This window comes from Dermacentor albipictus, chromosome 2, assembly GCF_038994185.2.
Source record: "Dermacentor albipictus isolate Rhodes 1998 colony chromosome 2, USDA_Dalb.pri_finalv2, whole genome shotgun sequence".
Lineage (NCBI taxonomy): Eukaryota > Metazoa > Arthropoda > Arachnida > Ixodida > Ixodidae > Dermacentor > Dermacentor albipictus.
In genome coordinates this window covers 159,827,479-159,844,403 of record NC_091822.1, presented here as the reverse complement: position 1 = coordinate 159,844,403, position 16,925 = coordinate 159,827,479, and the positions used below count along the sequence as shown (strand labels likewise).

The 16,925-nt window shown below is 50.4% G+C and overlaps 1 protein-coding gene across 2 annotated transcripts in view; it reads left to right on the top strand.

Annotated features, from left to right (window-relative positions):
• The window catches only part of LOC139056181 (period circadian protein-like), a 40,997-nt gene extending 25,348 nt beyond the window's left edge, over positions 1-15,649 (top strand). For both annotated transcript variants that reach the window (XM_070534191.1, XM_070534192.1), the window contains 10 exons: positions 14-57; positions 859-977; positions 1,282-1,394; positions 2,279-2,544; positions 3,438-3,768; positions 6,125-6,313; positions 7,402-7,631; positions 9,538-9,858; positions 14,415-14,822; positions 15,254-15,649. In XM_070534191.1, the coding sequence (XP_070390292.1) occupies positions 14-57; positions 859-977; positions 1,282-1,394; positions 2,279-2,544; positions 3,438-3,768; positions 6,125-6,313; positions 7,402-7,631; positions 9,538-9,858; positions 14,415-14,822; positions 15,254-15,334 (2,102 nt within the window). In that variant the 3' untranslated portion in view covers positions 15,335-15,649. The remainder of the gene's footprint in view (positions 1-13; positions 58-858; positions 978-1,281; positions 1,395-2,278; positions 2,545-3,437; positions 3,769-6,124; positions 6,314-7,401; positions 7,632-9,537; positions 9,859-14,414; positions 14,823-15,253) is intronic.
• Positions 15,650-16,925: the final 1,276 nt, after the last annotated feature.

Sequence of the window (16,925 nt, the reverse complement as noted above, 5' to 3'; positions counted from 1 at the left end):
TGCATACACCCAGGAGAGGAACAAGTAACCGTAACCGCTGAAGGCTGCACATGTTCCGTGAGTATTATAACGTAGGATTGTACGTTGGCGGTGTGTGATGATGTGTGCTGTTGTTTTGTGCCTTTGAGTTACATGCTGGATTTCTTTTCTTCGTGTTGTGTGTTATGGTGTGTAGTGCTGATTTATTAACAGACAACTTGAGATAGCCTGAAAGGCTCCTAAGACGGCCCTTGTCGTGGACCTTTCCGATGCGTGAATCTAACCAAACCTATCCTTATATATCCTAACCTAAATGGTGCCTATATCAAAGGCCAAATGATGAGCACGTATACAGAACACCGAAAAAAAAAAGGCGCCAGCCGAGTAACTAATGGGAGACAATGGGAAGGAGCATCAGAAAGAGCGACATGTAAATGTACGAACGACTCTTCGCGTCGCCGTTTATGGCAGCAGCGCAGGTTAGGAAACAATAAACAACCAGTTTTCATCACAACATGACGAAGTCGCATATCTGAAACATGGACGGCCTCTCTGTTATACTGGGTCTCTCTGATGTGTCGTTCACAAAAATGCTGCCTATTTAGTGTTGTTCAGGTTATAAAGCAAAATAAAAATAAAAATTGCTTTGACACAAATGATATGCATGCGATCTACCGGCCGCCTACGAGGCGGCCTATGATACCCTCGAACTTTGAGACACCGTAACTATTGCTCTACTAATTGCGACTGTGTGCGAAAAGGTATGCCGCATATCGTACAGTGCATCCGAACGAGCTCATTTGAGAATAACCTATTCTTGCGTGGCAACTGTGAAGAACAAATTAAAGAATTTCGCGTTTTCTTCCTCTCTCAACTCAGGACCTAGGGTCGGTCGTGATGGGAGAGATCTCACCGCACCAAGAACTCCATGACTCGGATCCATCTAGCGAGTCCCCACCAAACATCCAGGAGATAAGATACCAGGAAAACATTGAAAGGTGAGTAGCTATAAAAAATGGGACTCCTTTGCGAGAAAAGCGTTCATCTCATGTGAGAGCACGCAACCTGTGTAACAACAGACACAATTTCTTTCAATCTACAGGAAATATATTTGTTGTCAAGTGTACTTATCTGTTGAGAAAGTCGTTGTCGGTTGATCAGTAAGAGCCAACGGTGTTCTAATTTTACGCATCAGCCAGCGCGAACCAGTCACTGCCGCCATACGCTCATTCGCCATTATCAAGAGCGCCCTTATCTGTAAAAGCAGTGGAAGTGACCATTTGACTTTTTTTGCGAACGCAGGTTTTTCGCAAGCAACCCGAAGACAAATTCGGCTGACGAACCTGCAGAGATGAAGATTGACAACGATCGAAATTCGCCCGAAAACCGAGACGAAGAGGCCATCAAGGCCACAGGTGAGTGATGTGCCACTATATACTATTTATCTCTCTAATCGCAATAAAGGTCTTGTCTTCGCATTTGAAGGCTAAGTTACGGTAAGAATTAGCAGAAAGCTTTTTTTTTACGTTTCACGTATTTTTTTTTTGGTAAAATTTAAAGATAACCTCGATCGAAACAAAACGTACAGGACCAAATTGCGCAAGATTGTAACTCCAGGAGCTATGTTGTAGATTGCTGCGAAAGTTGTGAATTCCTGGGACCCATGACGCTTTCTGACCTAAACAAAATAAACCAAAACCAGTTCGGTTTCTTGCTATATTGTTTTGCGCATCCTATTATATCCTCTATATTTTACAACCGCCCTCTCCCCTACCCAATATTCCCAAATAGCCGCGCATGGAAGTCTTTTTCATCTGCTTCTTAATGAACCGATCTAGATACCTAGGAGACGTCGATCTCGATGTATTTCAACGGTATTCACGTGGGATCCAAAACGACGAAAACTTTAACAGCCGATAAAATTTTCCCGTCTTTATCTGAAACCAGCGAGAGGTCGTTTTACCTGGCTATACCTTATCCTCGTTCCTTAGGTTCGGGATTTGAGATTTATACTACTGTTAGTAACGTGTTCCAATAGTCTGGCCATGGCAATTAACGTCCAACATAGACCAAGGCAAAATAAAATGCACTGCGGTCAACACTTCGTCTCCGCATAGTTTGGGCCGTCTAGAAAGTCATTAATAGTCGAGAGTGAACTATCCCAAACAGGGATCCTCAGTGAACGCACTTTCAACGGCACTTGTGCCCGAGCGCTGTGCCGGCTGACACGTCCGACACTTGCTGTTGCTTTGAACATCCATCGAATGATGCCGAGACCCTGACAATGCCCCAAATGCAGCTTCGCCGCAATCCTCCGAGGACAAGTCGGCCTCGGACTTTGCGGTGGTCGACAGCAACTACGCCAGCGCCGAAGGAAGCGGAATGAGCGGTATCAGAAGTGGGAGCGGCAGTGGAAGCGGAAGCGGAAGTGGAGGAGGAAGCGGCGGAAGCGGCTCCGGAAGTGGCGGCGGAGGCAGCGCTGGCGGCGGCCGTAGCTCGGACTCCAAACGCAAGCACTCTTCGGTCACCACGGGCGACTCCGGAAATGAGTCACTAACAGTCAAGGTGAGCTCCACTTTTTTATCTTTAGTGCGTCGTCGCCGTCATCGAAAGTACTAGTTTTTTTTTTTTACGTGAAACTCGTTGCTTCTGTTGTGTCCGCAATCGTAGCTGACATGCTCCATTTCAATGAAAAGTTAATCAATTCAGGTCAGTTAATCCCAGGCGACCCTGATCATGAGAAGGAAATTCACAGGAGAATAAAAATGGGTTCGAGGGCATACGGCAGACATTGTCAGCTCCTGACTGGAAGCTTACCATTACCATTGAAAAGGAAGGTGTACAATCAGTGCATTTTACCGGAGCTGACATATGGGGCAGATACTTGGAGACTGACAAAGAAGCTTGGGAACAAGTTAAGGACAGCGCAAGGAGCGATGGCACGAAGAATGCTAGACATAACGTTAAGAGACAGAAAGAGAGCAGTTCGGGTCAGAGAGCAAACGGGCATAGCCGGTATTCTAATTGACATTAAGAAAGAAAAATGGAGCTGCAGGCAGGTCATGCAATGCGCAGGTTAGATAACCGTAGGATCATTAGAATGACAGAATGGTTACCAAGAGAAGGGAAGCGCAGTCGAGGACGGCAGAAGACTAGGTGGGGGCGATGAAATTGAGAAATTTGCTGCCGCTAGTTGGAATCGGTTGGCGCAGGACATCGGCAATTGGAGATCGCAGGGATAGACCTTCGTCCTGCAGTGGACATAAAACAGGCTGATGATAATGATGATGATGATGATGATGATGATGATGATGATGAATTGTGGATTCATTGTGGGTTCCACGTCGACGACCCGTCGTTTTTCGCAAGAACATTCGGAGTTGCTACATAAAGTGCGGAGTTGTTTTCGTGCCGGGCGTTGCAGCACGTGACCCTCCGTGTCGGTTGCGCGTGCGCAGGAGCAGCAGATGCGCGCCAGCAGCAGCAGCAGCAGCCGCAACGGCAGCGCGGGAGCCGCGAGCGCGGACGACAAGTACCCGCCCTGCCCGCCGCTCACCGAGGAGGTACTCCTGCAGTACAACAGGCTCGCCCACAAGCACATGAAACAGCAGCAGCAGCTGCAGCAGCATCAGCACCAGCAACAGCAGCAGCTACAGCAGCCAGCGGGAGGCGGCGGAGGGGGCGCGGCCGCGGACAAGGACAGCCATCGGCTCAAGCGCAGCGGCTCGCCGCTCGTCAACTCGAACCTGCACAAACACAAGTCATGCAGGGACAGCACGGCGGCCGACGGTAGGCGAACGTCCGCCGCTCTAAAGCACGCGTGCTAGTTAGCGGGACGTTTGCACTTACGGGATATAGCTTAAATGGGGAACGTCGGTTATATGCACAAGTATGACGAGCGCTGACTCACAGTCAGCGCTCATCCTGTGTCCTTTCACTCCAACGTCGTCTTGTTCGCGCTGTTCCTATTATGAATGTATACCAACTCGCCCGACTTTCCACTTCCATATATATTGCGCTCTCGCGTGTCTCTGTCACGTCCCCGTCTTTCTTGAATTGTGCTACAGGCTTTGCCATTATCAGTAAAAAACTGGCCTGTTCTCTTTTGAGTTTCGTACCGAGAATTCATGTCGCGGCGCGTGCAGCTTATTGCCATGTTTCGGTGTATTACTTGCCTGTTTGAACCATAATTGCACGTTCCGCTTGGGGGCGCAACATAAAAAGAAAATCTGGAGTTTTCGACCGAAGGCGAAGCAATCGAAAGCGATAGCGAAGTGTGGCGTTGCCCACAAAGCGTCTCAAAACGTTGGTGTATACATACATGCTCCCTACGCTGGCCTGACGAGGAGCGCCTCCAGTGGTCGTTGCAGGCGTCGAGCCTCGACGGTGCACGAGGTGAGACCGAAGGAAAGCCTTCGGGATTTGTCGGCACCCGCAGAAAGGGTTAATTGAATTTAACTTGACGTTTCCTGCCCATTCCGCTTATAAGCAGTTTGTACACGCCACGCTCGGGCCAGAAGTGGGAGCCAGAGCGCTGCCTTGCCTCCGGCAGAGCCGACTGAGTGCAGCGTGACGATGCGTCAGCTTGACTTCGTCGCTTTTGCAGCCAAACGCACAGCGCATCAAACCCCCTCTACACGTACGTGTAGGCGGATAGTGCGAGAACACGACTGGGGCGACGCCGACGGCGCGCACATCGCCTCGACCGTCCGTGTGATCGCGTTCGCAATAAAAAACGCATCTGTAGGAACGGAATGATCGCACCATCTTGTCACTGTAACGGCGAAACACGGCGTGTGACGTGCTTCCTCCTAACACTCACAAATCATACTAAATGCCATGCATACCTGGCGCTTCCGTTTACGCAAGTTTTAGCCCGTACAACGTTAGCGCTTTGCTTTAACGCCAAAGACCAGGGGTGATACAGCGAGGCGGTACCTAGCGTCGTGACCACTCTGGTCTTAGCCTTCGTATGTTCGTGCGCTGAACATGCGAAATGTAAGACAAGTACTTTTGTCCACTGACGAAAGGAGAGCAAACGCTCCCTCTTGGCTGGCAGTACCAGGGTGAAAAAACAGTTACATACTGTCAGGATTGGGGGCTCAATCCCATCGTCCGTGGTCCTTTGCTAAGATTGGAGTACGGCATGAATTCGAAGGTAGCTGGCCCATGCCGTCGTCCAACTTATTTACGCTGAGATCGTTGATGAAGTGAAGAACTGTTTCTCATCGAGAACGAGGAAAAAGGGTTTATTTACAGAACTTAAATCAGTCTAACATGACTGCTTGAGAAAAGTGTCTCAGTCTAACATGACTGCTCAAGAGAAGTGTCCTCAGCATTCGCACAACCACAGTTTTTATACACTCGATCCGCCGGTCATACGACGCGGCGACTGTTCGTTTACTCATCACCAACTCGCCGCTGCTCTGCAGATCAGTTTACAGACACAAAGGCACACACATTCCGAAGCCCAAACGACGGCGTTGGAGGGTTGCCGTTCCGGGAATTATCGGTGCCGATCGAGGGTCGCTCGTTGTTCTGCGCCACGCCGAAGCGTGAGAAGCACAAAAATACGTCGTTCCCGCGGCAGCTTGTCCATGCGTGTCAAATCAGCTCCGCGTTGGGGAACTCCGGAATCATTGTTCATACACCGAACTAGTTCCGTCACAATGTCGAAGGGGCTGGAGGAAGGAGGCGGATTTCACCACAAAGGCCGCTTCTTCGAACGCCTCCCAGCTGCAGCGACGGTGAGGGGGAGATGCGCGTCGTGTCGCCCTGTCGTAACTGTGCGGCAATCTTGTTTGGCAGCTCGCCATTCTTAACAATACATACATACATACATACATACATACATACATACATACATACATACATACATACATACATACATACATACATACATACATACATACATACATACATACATACATATGCTTAGAGAGCAGACGAGCATGTTTGTCTGCTTGGCGGGTTAGTAACGTCAAAGATTCGGCTAGGCTAATTGGTTGTGCACGACGCAAACTATAATATCGCGCCTTGCGTCGAGAACGTAAATCGAAGAGCCGACAAGGGCAAGGTTCCGGAATCCATTCTTCGATACACGGTACGTTTACCCCAAGTGACCGCGTGTATTTCGCACTCGCAGGCTCGGCATCTGCAAACGCTGCATTACCGTCGCCGTTTCCTCCACTGCTGCACGCCGCCGCATCAATGGTCAACTCGCAGCCGGACAACATGGCTGCGTTCGTCCCCAACCTGGCCATCCCCACCTACACCTACGTGCCGCTAGGGAGCACGCAGTCCCCTGCCAGCACGACGCCATTTCTCATACCGGGTATGTAGACGCAAGATCTGTGGCCCTGCCAAATATTACTCCTTGGTCTTACTCTTGAACTACTTGGAAGTAAACAGCTTTAGAAATGCGCAAGCAAACGAACAGAGAGAAAGAGAGAGAGAGAGAGAGAGAGAGGACACAAGGACAGGCGCAGTCCTTGTGTGCTGTGCCTGTCCTTGTGTGCTCTCTCTCTGTGGTCGTTTGCTTGCGCACATATAAAACTGTTTGCTAATATGCACCAACACGCCCAACAAGAAGTTCTTCTAAGCTACTTGGAAGTAAATGTCGAGCTATTGGAATGTGATTACAGAACGACTGCAAGCTGGGCAAGTCGTAACGAATTCGTTTCGAAAAAGAAGATTCCAAGCCTTCACGTGGTCTTTGTGTTTCCTTGCTTAGTGTCTTCATTGAGCTTCTTATTTTGCGTATTAAACGAGGAACCGTCCAGCCGGCCAGGGCCACTGCCGAGGATCTCGGAAGATTTTCCTCGGGCGATGGACTCTTGGCAGCCTAGCCCCGGGCACCAACAGCAATAACCGCTGGACAAATAAAATTTATTCCTATCCTATCCTATCCTATTAACCCAAAATGGAATATAATTGTAATGAAAAACATTTCTAGCCTGAAAGTGTTATGCAGGAGCCCGAAGGTGGTCAGCAACACCTTTTTTTTTTACAAGCTGTGCATGATACTTTCGTAATCCTTAGTCCTCTCTGCGTTATCATTGTGAGGTGCACACAAACTTCTAGCTTGAAGAAATACCCCACGCTAATTTGAGCGTCTAGACAAGAGGCCTTCCACGATGGATTTTTACATTGTGGGACGCAATTCTCAGACCTTTTCTCTCGGCAATCCTTTTTTCTTTCTCTTATAGCGCTGGGAAAGAAACGGTATCCACCACGACTTCTTCACTCAGTGTATTTAGCTGCGCTGCCTTCATACGTTTGCTGTGATCTTTCTTTATTGCTGCGTAAAACGGGGTAGCGTTTAACACGATGGTAGCGACAAACGTCCCATGCGTATTTCTATGTTTAACGATACTAGAGAGTACTTCGTGCATAATCGTCGGCGCCGCTTCCGTTCCGCAGTGATGTACGTGGGCGGCGTGCCACTGTACCCTTCGCTGCCCACGGGCGACGGGCCTCAGTCCAAGGGCATGTGGCAGTGCGGCGCCCTGCCGCTCATGCCGCTGTGGCAGCAGCCGCCCGTCAACGGAGCCGCCAACAGCGGACAGGAGGCGACGAAGGCGGACGCCAAGACACCAGGAGCACCGACCGGGGCTGCCACCGAGAAGACCCCCGACGACGCGCTGAGGAAGGTGAGCAGAGAGAGGGAGAGATGCTGAGAATCGTTTCCTCGCCGTGTTGCAGCCATGTGTGCACGCGGGATGCTGACTTGATTAGATACGCTCCGTAATCGTCGTCTGCCGGGACAGGTTCAACGGGTCTCTATTTCTTGAAGGTGGCCCTGCAGGATTCCTGCAAGGGAGTTGCCTCGAAGCACGTGTATTACAGTAATCATCCTCATGATCAGTCGGGGGACCATTCTGGACACTTAAATTCAGCCCGTGTTGGCGTTTTGAACCAGACAGAGAGGTCACGTAGGCTAGCCACCTTGTTGAGCCGCCATCGTCGTCACCAATAATCATCATCATGCGTCATAGTCGTTGCCGAGGATCTGGGTACCTCATTTCTACACAGGAACAAGAACGCACTCTCGCACTTCGTCGTGCTGGACGTCGCAGCCGGCGTTCAGCTCTTCGCCTTCTCGGATAAAAGTTAACCAGAGTAGCGCTCCACGTCAGCCGTCGTCACGTAGTTCGCACACCTCTGAACTAATCAGAGCAGGCAATATGACGAACTTGAGAGAATGGCGGAATGTGAGTGTTCGGAATAGCAACCCACTGAGAGTGTGCTAGAAGCTCACTACGAAGGCCTCTTCCTTCCAGCTATCTCCTAATAGCCTTGTCTTGCCTCAGTGATGCCAGTATGGGAAGCGCCTGCACTACCAAGCCACTGCTGTTGCTGGGCAGCGTATCTTTGTTTATGCCTTACGCATCACTGACCATTATTCAGCTCAGGCTCGTTAGAGCGTATACCTAAGCATTCTGTGCTACACGCGTCCTTTACACGACGGACGTAGTTTACGACACAAATTCAGTGTACTGCTAGGTGTAGTCATGAGTTCAGAGTTGTTAAATGAGTGTAAGCTTATCCACAGTTGGCTCCTGGGACGCTATAACGGCTTGAACTTTACGTGACGTTACAAATATAGCCAGAAGGATTAAAAATTTTATCTAGCACCGCTGGAGCAAATATATTCAGAACTCAGTGTTATGCTTTCTATTTCCTAGCTTTTATTGAGCCGTCCCAACAGCGCTCCTATTACGCTCATATTCCGGCAACTTTAATCTTTGTGAATTAAACCTATAGCGACCGCGCTGTTATATTAGTCATATTAGCAGTGCATAGGTAACTGTTGCGGGACATAACAGGACGTCCGGCAGTGCAGGGTGTCCCGTTATATATATTGGGCCTACGAAATTTACTTTGTTCAATGTATACCTACACGGCCATGACGAAACATTGTGAGAACGCGCACTTAATTGTTCACCATGAAAATGCGTATGGTCAGACACATGCGTTATCACTGTTTCTCCTGCGAGAAAGCGTCTTCGCAATGTTGCGCCCTCGATGGTCAACTTGTCGCTATTTGTCGAACAAAATGTGTTGCTTCCACTGTTTAGTCTAAAAGCCATGTCCCGAAATTAAGAAAACAAAATCGCAGTTTCACCCGACACATTGACAGTGATATCGACGCATTTGAATGTTACACAGAGTAAGTCTCGTTGTCATTTGTTTTAAACGGCAGTGCCGCATTCTCACGCCGACAAGGATCCATATGAGTCCTCGTCCTGCTTCCGAACTGCAGAGTCTTGTCAGACTTTTCGCTTTGCTTTGGCCTCATGTTTCCGCACTGACATGTCTTGGCGACTCCAGCGTTCAACCTAAGCGTTGCTCGCGCGCGCAGTTAGCATTCTGGCCCTTCCACTGCCTTTCTGAACGTTCAACGCATGTGTAATTGAACGCTCAGGAGGACAGCTGGAGGACGCTTAATCCAGGATAGAAACACTGCCGTCGTTCTAATTCGTTTTCTTTCGCCGCCCGAAATCGGGACATCGCGCTGATCATTCTGTCGCAAGTAAAGCAACCGTTTCTTTTTAGCCTCTACAAGAGCCGGCGGACAAGACGAGCGGTCCAGCGACCATTACGGGTCTCGGCGACAACTCCGTCAACGGCGGAAGGGGTGGCGGCGGTGGCGGCGCCGAGATGGAGGGTTGCTCGATGCGGCCCTTCAAGCCGTACTCGACGGGTTTCGGCTCCAGTTCGGGAACCGGCGGTGCCAAGGCGGACGACCGGCGCCACAGCCAGAGCACCGAGAAAGACATGCACCAGGACGACTCCGTGTCGCTCTCCTTCGAGTCATCCTTCTTCGAGAAGTCCGAGAACTCGGAAAGCCAGTTCTCCTCAGAGAAGTCCTCTGAGGTACGTATACACGGCCCGCTGTCGTAGGCCAACTGCGTCTCGGTATAGCAACGGCACGACTGATTGTTTGACTGCCAGCAGGAAATGCGGGTTGAACCTGACCACGGAGGAAGGAAATGCTCCGTGAGCATTGACAGTTAGCATCCGTTAGCAAGAGTATATATAACCATAGTGCGGCCGCGCAGAGAATCGGTATGCAAGAGGCGCGCTGGCAGGGACATTGGGGGGTTCCCGGGAATGCTTACAAAGATAGGCAATAACCGAAGGAGGAAAAGGGCTCAGGTATGGTTTGCGTGCCATGGCAAGAGAGCATCCAGGGAACACGGAATGCCCGGGAGCGTTATGTGTGCACTGGGAGAGTGGCGGGCGGAAGATGGTGCAGCCACAGAAGCTAGGAAATGACCTGTAATTATAACTTGGAGCATTTTTATTGTGTGCTCGAGAGAGAGAGAGAGAGAGCATTGCTTTTCGGCATTACTCGAAATTGCAGAGCAGATCGATCATAATTGGAACAATTAATTTTCCCGCTTTATGAGCTTGGTAACAGGCTGGAGTTTCTCACTTCAACTACCTGCTTTACATTTTGAGGACAAGGTCTTTCTTAGCTGACTTCATGCGGGTTTGACCTATCAGGGACCTGGGCATCTTCCAACCACTTCCAGAAAAAGAAAACGGCCCCTCTCGCGCCTCCAGAGCATCGCAGCGAGTCGCAACACGTAGGAAAATGTAGGTCTCAACGAGACAAGGAAAGAGAATTACTCGCAGAGTAAGTAAGATTAGCGGTGCGAACGTAATTAGCGTCCATATGGTCGAACATTGAGCACATTTCCCTATACCGATGTATAGGGTGCACCGCTGTACATGTAGTCATGTTGAGGCAAAGACGCAGTGCAGTACACTTTTGGGAAGGAGAGCGAGTTCGCTTGTACCTAGCAAGGCTCGCGCCAGGCTATAGTATCTGCAAGGCAGCTTTGGCAGCGCCCTTAAGAAACTGTAATTAGTCGCGCAGAAGGGAAAATTAGTGGCTTGGGTATAATTCGCGACAATATAGCCGAAAATAAACTACATTGCACCAAAGACTCCACGACCTTCGGAACCGCGCACCTGGTATAATGGCAAAAATAATGAATAAGTTAACCAGTGTGTCGACGCTAAAGAAGATATGGTAGGTATCTCTATACGTGTTTTCATTTCGCCATACATTGGCTGGTGCGGACAATTTTTCTCGTGCGGCACTTTGCAAACGGAGTGAAGTGTGGCGCGACTACCTCGCTAGCTGTGAGATCGCGAGGGGCAGGGCGCGGGTGACGCGTGGGCGCGATTCACAGCAGCCACCGCAGACAGACCTCCGCTCATGCAGCGCTTTGTTTCCACATACGGTATTGGTGGACGCGCTCACCGCGTGCCATCGGTGAACAGACGACGGCGCGCTACGCTGGCGCCATCTCGTAGCGTTCGTCGCCGCAGAGCCCGTCTTGCGCGGCACAATGCTTTCCGCCTCATGGTTTCGCTCCACCCTCCTCCTCCACCTTCCTCCTCGCGCTCTCTTCGCTATCGCCTTCTTTCATGCGCTGCTTCGCTCCGCGTTCGCTCTTTCATCCTTTGCTATGTTAGTTCACTCAGCTACGCTGAGGGACGCCGACGCTCAACTCAGGAACGGGCGCCTAAGATCGGCGCTCTAAAATTCGCTTAGCGTGTCCATATACTTCTTATCACAAGATGATCTATTCTACATGCAAAATAACTACGCTCGACGACGCCTCACGTATGCATTGGGAACCAACCGTAGGACAGGGCCATGAGATACCACTTTGTTTAACACACACAGTTTCTCAAGTCACCTACGCAGATTATTTTCGAATATTTTTTTAAAATCCTAATATATTGCATTAAACTGCTTAAGTGGCACAGAGTAGTTGTACACCTAGCATATGCGTTTTATCTAATTTATGCTTGAAAGCACATGTGCTGTCTATCAACAATACAACACAAAATGAAATAAAATATACGGAAACACCCGTGGAGTTGTCTAAATATGCTAAGCATATCTCCAAATTTCAAGCTGTTCAACTTCCAAATCTAGGTCGGCCAACCCTCAAATTGCAAGTTTTAATTTCAGTGGGGCGCCACTAAATTTCAAGTTGGCCTATGCACAAATTGAAAGAAAAATAAATTATAGGGCTTTACGTGCCAAAACCACGATCTGCTTGTGAGGCACGCCGTAGTGGGGGACTGCGGATTAATTTGGACCCCCAAGAGTTCTTTAACGTGCACCTAAATCTAAGTACACGGGTGTCTTTGCATTTCCACCCAATCGAAATGCGGCCGCCGTGGCACACCCGAATTTCAAATTACCCCACCCCCAAATTCAAGCTGAGCCACCTCCAAATTTCAAGTTGGCCCATCCCCAAATTTCAGCTGGTGCACCCCAATATCTCATGTTGGCTCACTCCCAAATTTAAGTTGGCCCACCTGCGAATTTCATTTTCACCCACCCAAGCTTTAAGTAGTTAAGTTATTTAATATATATAAGTTAGTTAATATATTTGGTTGGTCCACCTATAAATTTCAAGTTTACCTACCTCCAAAGTTAAGTTGGCCCACCTCAAATTTCAAGTTGGCACACACCCAAATTTACATTGGCCCACCCCTGTATTTCTAGTTGGCCCAGCCTGCAAACTTCAGTTGGCCTACCCCCAAATTTCAAGTTAGCCCACACCCAAATTTAAAGTTTTTCCGCCCCATTCACTCGCCGTGGTTGCTTAGTGGCTGTGGTGTTGGGCTGTTAAGCACGAGGTCGCGGGATCGTATCCCGGCCATGGCAGCCGCATTTCGATGGGGGCGAAATGCGAAAACACCCGTGTACTTAGATTCATGTGCATGTTAAAGAACCCCAGATAGTCCAAAATTTCCAGAGCCCCCCCCTACGGCGTGCCTCATAATCAGATCGTGGTTCTGGCACGTAAAACCAAATAATTTATTTTATGTTAGCCCACAATCAAATTTAAGCTGGCCGACCTCGAAATTTTCAGTTGGAACACCCCAACACCTCAAGTTGGCCCATCCACAAATTTAAGTTGACGAACCTGCAAATTTCGTGCTAGCCCACCCCAAAATTTAACTTGACCGACCCACAAATGTCAAGTTCGCCTCCTCCGCCTCCAGCCCTGGGCCTCACAATTCCAAATTCATCAGTTATCGTTAGTGACTCCAAAGCAGCCATACATAACTTCGGAGCGGGTAGGGTCTCTAAGCCAGCCCTTTCTCTCCTCTTGGTCCATCCTTTCCATCAGACTGTGGCATTAATCTGGACTCCCGCGCATGCGGGCCTTGCCGGAAACGAGGCGGCTCATGCCAGTGCCCGAGGATTTACTGTCCGGGCTCAGGCATCAGATGTGTCGGACCTCGCCACGGAGGAGGCGCCGTTTACAGCGCGGGATCGACTTATTACTTACCACGACATCTGCACACACTACCGATTAGACCGCTTAACCTTTCCGCCACTCATGGGCAAATCCCCGCGTAGGTGTGAAGTTCTGTGGCGACAGCTGCAGACTCGCACCTTTCCGTCCCCTTACCTCCTCCACCACATTCACCCCGCCATTTACCTTTCTCCCTCTTGTAAATTCTGTGTCTCTCCCAAAGCAGACTTAAACCACATCATGTGGTGCTGCCCTAAGCACCCCCTTCCCTCTTTCCTCAAGCAATTAATATCTAGTGAGGATCAGTGGGAGGCTGCCTTGCGCAGCTTCAGGCCCGATCTTCAGGAGGCCATCCTGGAGTGGGCTGAGAGGATAAAGGAGGCCTACTTCAAGTAGTTCCTCCCCCACCCTCTATTCCATTGCCCCCTTCCCTTTCAAGAGGGATAAAGTTTTTCATCATCATCATCATCAAGTTCGCCTATGTCTCAAATTTCAATTGCCCTCCCCCTCTACTATAAGCCTCCCCATGCATTTTCTATGGAGCCTTATGTAGTCCTACGCGTATTATCACCGATCATTTCTTTTTTTTTTTGCTGTCAGTTGTTCCTTATCGGTTGTAAAGCTACCAGTCATCTGCATTTACACTACATTTACCCCCTCCTCGCGCACCCACACTACGGCGCGCCTCGTAATCCAATCGTGGTTCTGACTCGCACAACCGCAGAATTCCAACCGAGTGTGGCGCCAGTGGCGTAGCTAGGTCGTCTGGCACCCGGGGCCCTTAGCTCTTCTGTCACCCCCCCCCCCCCTCAGGTGTAGTCGAGGAAGGCGAGGATATCGACAATTTTCGGGTGTCTTCAGACGTATAAGACACCCCCCCCCCCTCCAGGCCCCGTGCACCCGGGGCCGACGGCCCCCCGGCCCCCCCTGTTGCTACGCCACTGTGTGGCGCAGTTCTTCGGGTGGGGTGCAGTACATCTCGCTCAGTTGCAAGGCGTTTGGCGGGCGGTTTTCGGCGCTCGCGGTAACGTGCGGTTGAGAGCCGAGGGCGCGTAAACGTTCCCAGCCGACGCGCGTATCTCGCCACGGGAAGATACCGCCGGTGCTAACGCCGGCCCCGCTGTTCGCGCGCAGGACACGGACTCCGAGATGAAGGAGCGCCGACGCAGGCAGCCCGCCCGGGCCGTGCTGCGCGAGCCGCACTGGACCGAGGGCGTCTCGCTGACGTCCGACCTGGTCTACCGGTACCAGATGCGCGCGCCGGACGCGGCCGACGTGCTGCGCGGCGACAGGGACAAGCTGCAGCGGATGCAGCAGCCGAGGCTCGTCAACGAGCAGCTGTCCGTGCTGCGGCTCGAGCTCGACGACGAGCCCGGCTGCGCAGAGGACGAACCCATGGGGTGCGCAAAGATGGCCGCCTCCTCGCCTTCCGTGGTGGGACTTGGGTCGTCGCAGACCGCGGCGGCTCTTCCGGACGCCGCAGCGGAAACCGCGGCGCAGAGATACGCCATGTACGCCATGGAGGAGGACGACCTCACGCAGGTGGGTGGGCGACAACACCCCGTTGCGCATGTATACGTACCATTAAATACAGCACCAACATGATGGAGAGTGATGGGGCACAACACGCCCTATACACGTTCAGCTCGAGCAGACGGCGTTATATCCGTCGGTGTTGTTTTCGTCTGCGAGCAGACGGTTTTGTATGCCTCGCTGTCGTTTTCGTCTGCTCGCGCTGCATGCTTAGTCTGTGTCTCACTGATTAGTCCAAAGAAGTGTGTTATCAAAACAAACACGTTTCTCACCGTAGTCCTGTCATCGCACTAGGCGTTTCTACGTTACCATTCAGTATTAAGTTAACAAAAAAAAGAAAGAAAGAAAGTTAACGAATGAATTATGCTTGGTGCGAAAGCTAATCACACGTCCCCATGCTCTGTTATCACTGTGATGACGACTACTTCTTTCTCTCGCAGGAGGTGGCAGTGAAAGAAGAACGCATTCTGTCCTCGTTTGACCCTGACTTCGCTCTCGCCGACTCCGACGCTGAATTTTGATTGGCAACCACCGTGGTTCTCTTGATTGGATCCCGCTCACTGTGCCAGACTTTCTAGGAATAAAGAAGAAAAAGAAAGAAAGAAAGAAAAGGAAGACAAGTGGGACATCGCCGCTCCCTCCTCCTCCTCCTCCTCCCTCCTTCTCCTCCTCGTTCAAGCATCGCGCAGCGAACATAACGGCCTCCCGGACGGCGAACGCTCAAGATTCCCGTCCGGGTTTGCCGCGCTGCGCACTCCAAGTGTGGTCGCACCTGTTCATCGCCTGTGTACGTCTGTCCGTAACTCTTCTGATCAATAAAGACCACTTACCATAGCCTGGGGCTAGGCTTCCTTGCAATGCCCCTCACGTAAAGCCGAGTTGCAAATCTCGGAGGCCATCATAGAGTTTGGCTGTTACTTTTCTACATATTACACTTGATGGCGCTCCTAAACTGCAAGCGTAGAAACGCAGGTGATCATCTTTTAAGTTTTCCGGAATTTTTTAAAGATCGCCTGTGGCAGGTAGCATAGTTCTTGTTCTTCAGCTGGGTTATTCTAACAGGGGGGTATCACTAGCATGGTATATTGAAGCACACATTCAACTAATTAACAAAGATTCATTACTTCATTTCCGAATTAATTACCTTACGGCACATATCGCAATTTGGGAAGTGTAGGCGGGCGAGCTTGCAAGACCTATTTATTTGAAATGAGTCTCCAGGAGGACACTGGTTGCGAGATATTTTTTCCCAGAGTTTTGGAAGAAATACATAGGTGCCCCAGTTAGTTTTGTGCATCAATGCATAAGAGAGCGCTTTGTTAAAAAAAAATTGTAAGTGGTATAGTGAATTTACCCGCCGTGGTTGCTTAGTGGCTATGTTGTTGGGCTGCTGAGCTCGAGATCGCGGGATCGATTCCCGGCTACATCGAATCCCGAACAGATTCTATGAAGGACAATACAATGATCAATGTACATTATGTATGGGCAGGGCGGATCGGCCACATATTCTACGGGCATGCTCGAAGCCCGGCGCCTCCTGCAAACAAACATGTATCCTAACCCGGTGCCCTGCAGCACATTCTATCAAGGACGGTACAATGATCAATGTAAATTCTGTATGGGTAGGGCGGATCTGCCACATATTCTATGGACATGCTCGAAGCCCGGCGCCTCCTGCAAACAGACATGCATCCTAGCCCTGTGGCCTGCAGCACATTCTATCAAGGACAATACAATGATCAATTTAAATTCTGTATGGGTAGGGCGGATCTGCCACATATTCTATGGACATGCTCGAAACCCGGTGCATCCTGCAAACAAATACGTATTCTGACCCAGTGGCCTGCAGCACATTCTATCAAGGACAATACAATGATCGATGTAAATTATGTATTGTTAGGGCGGATCTGCCACATATTCTATGGGCATGCTCGAAGGTGGATTCTTTCGTGGGCCGCAAAATTCAAAACTGGCAGCAGTGGGACACCCTGCTGCTCAGCTCAGACAAGCGAGACCAGTTCTGGGCCGTCCAGCTAGCCGAAGCAGCTGCTGAGACCCGGCGGATCTCGGCCGTCTGCTGCGCAGAGGGAGGCTGCCTCCACCCTCGTGATT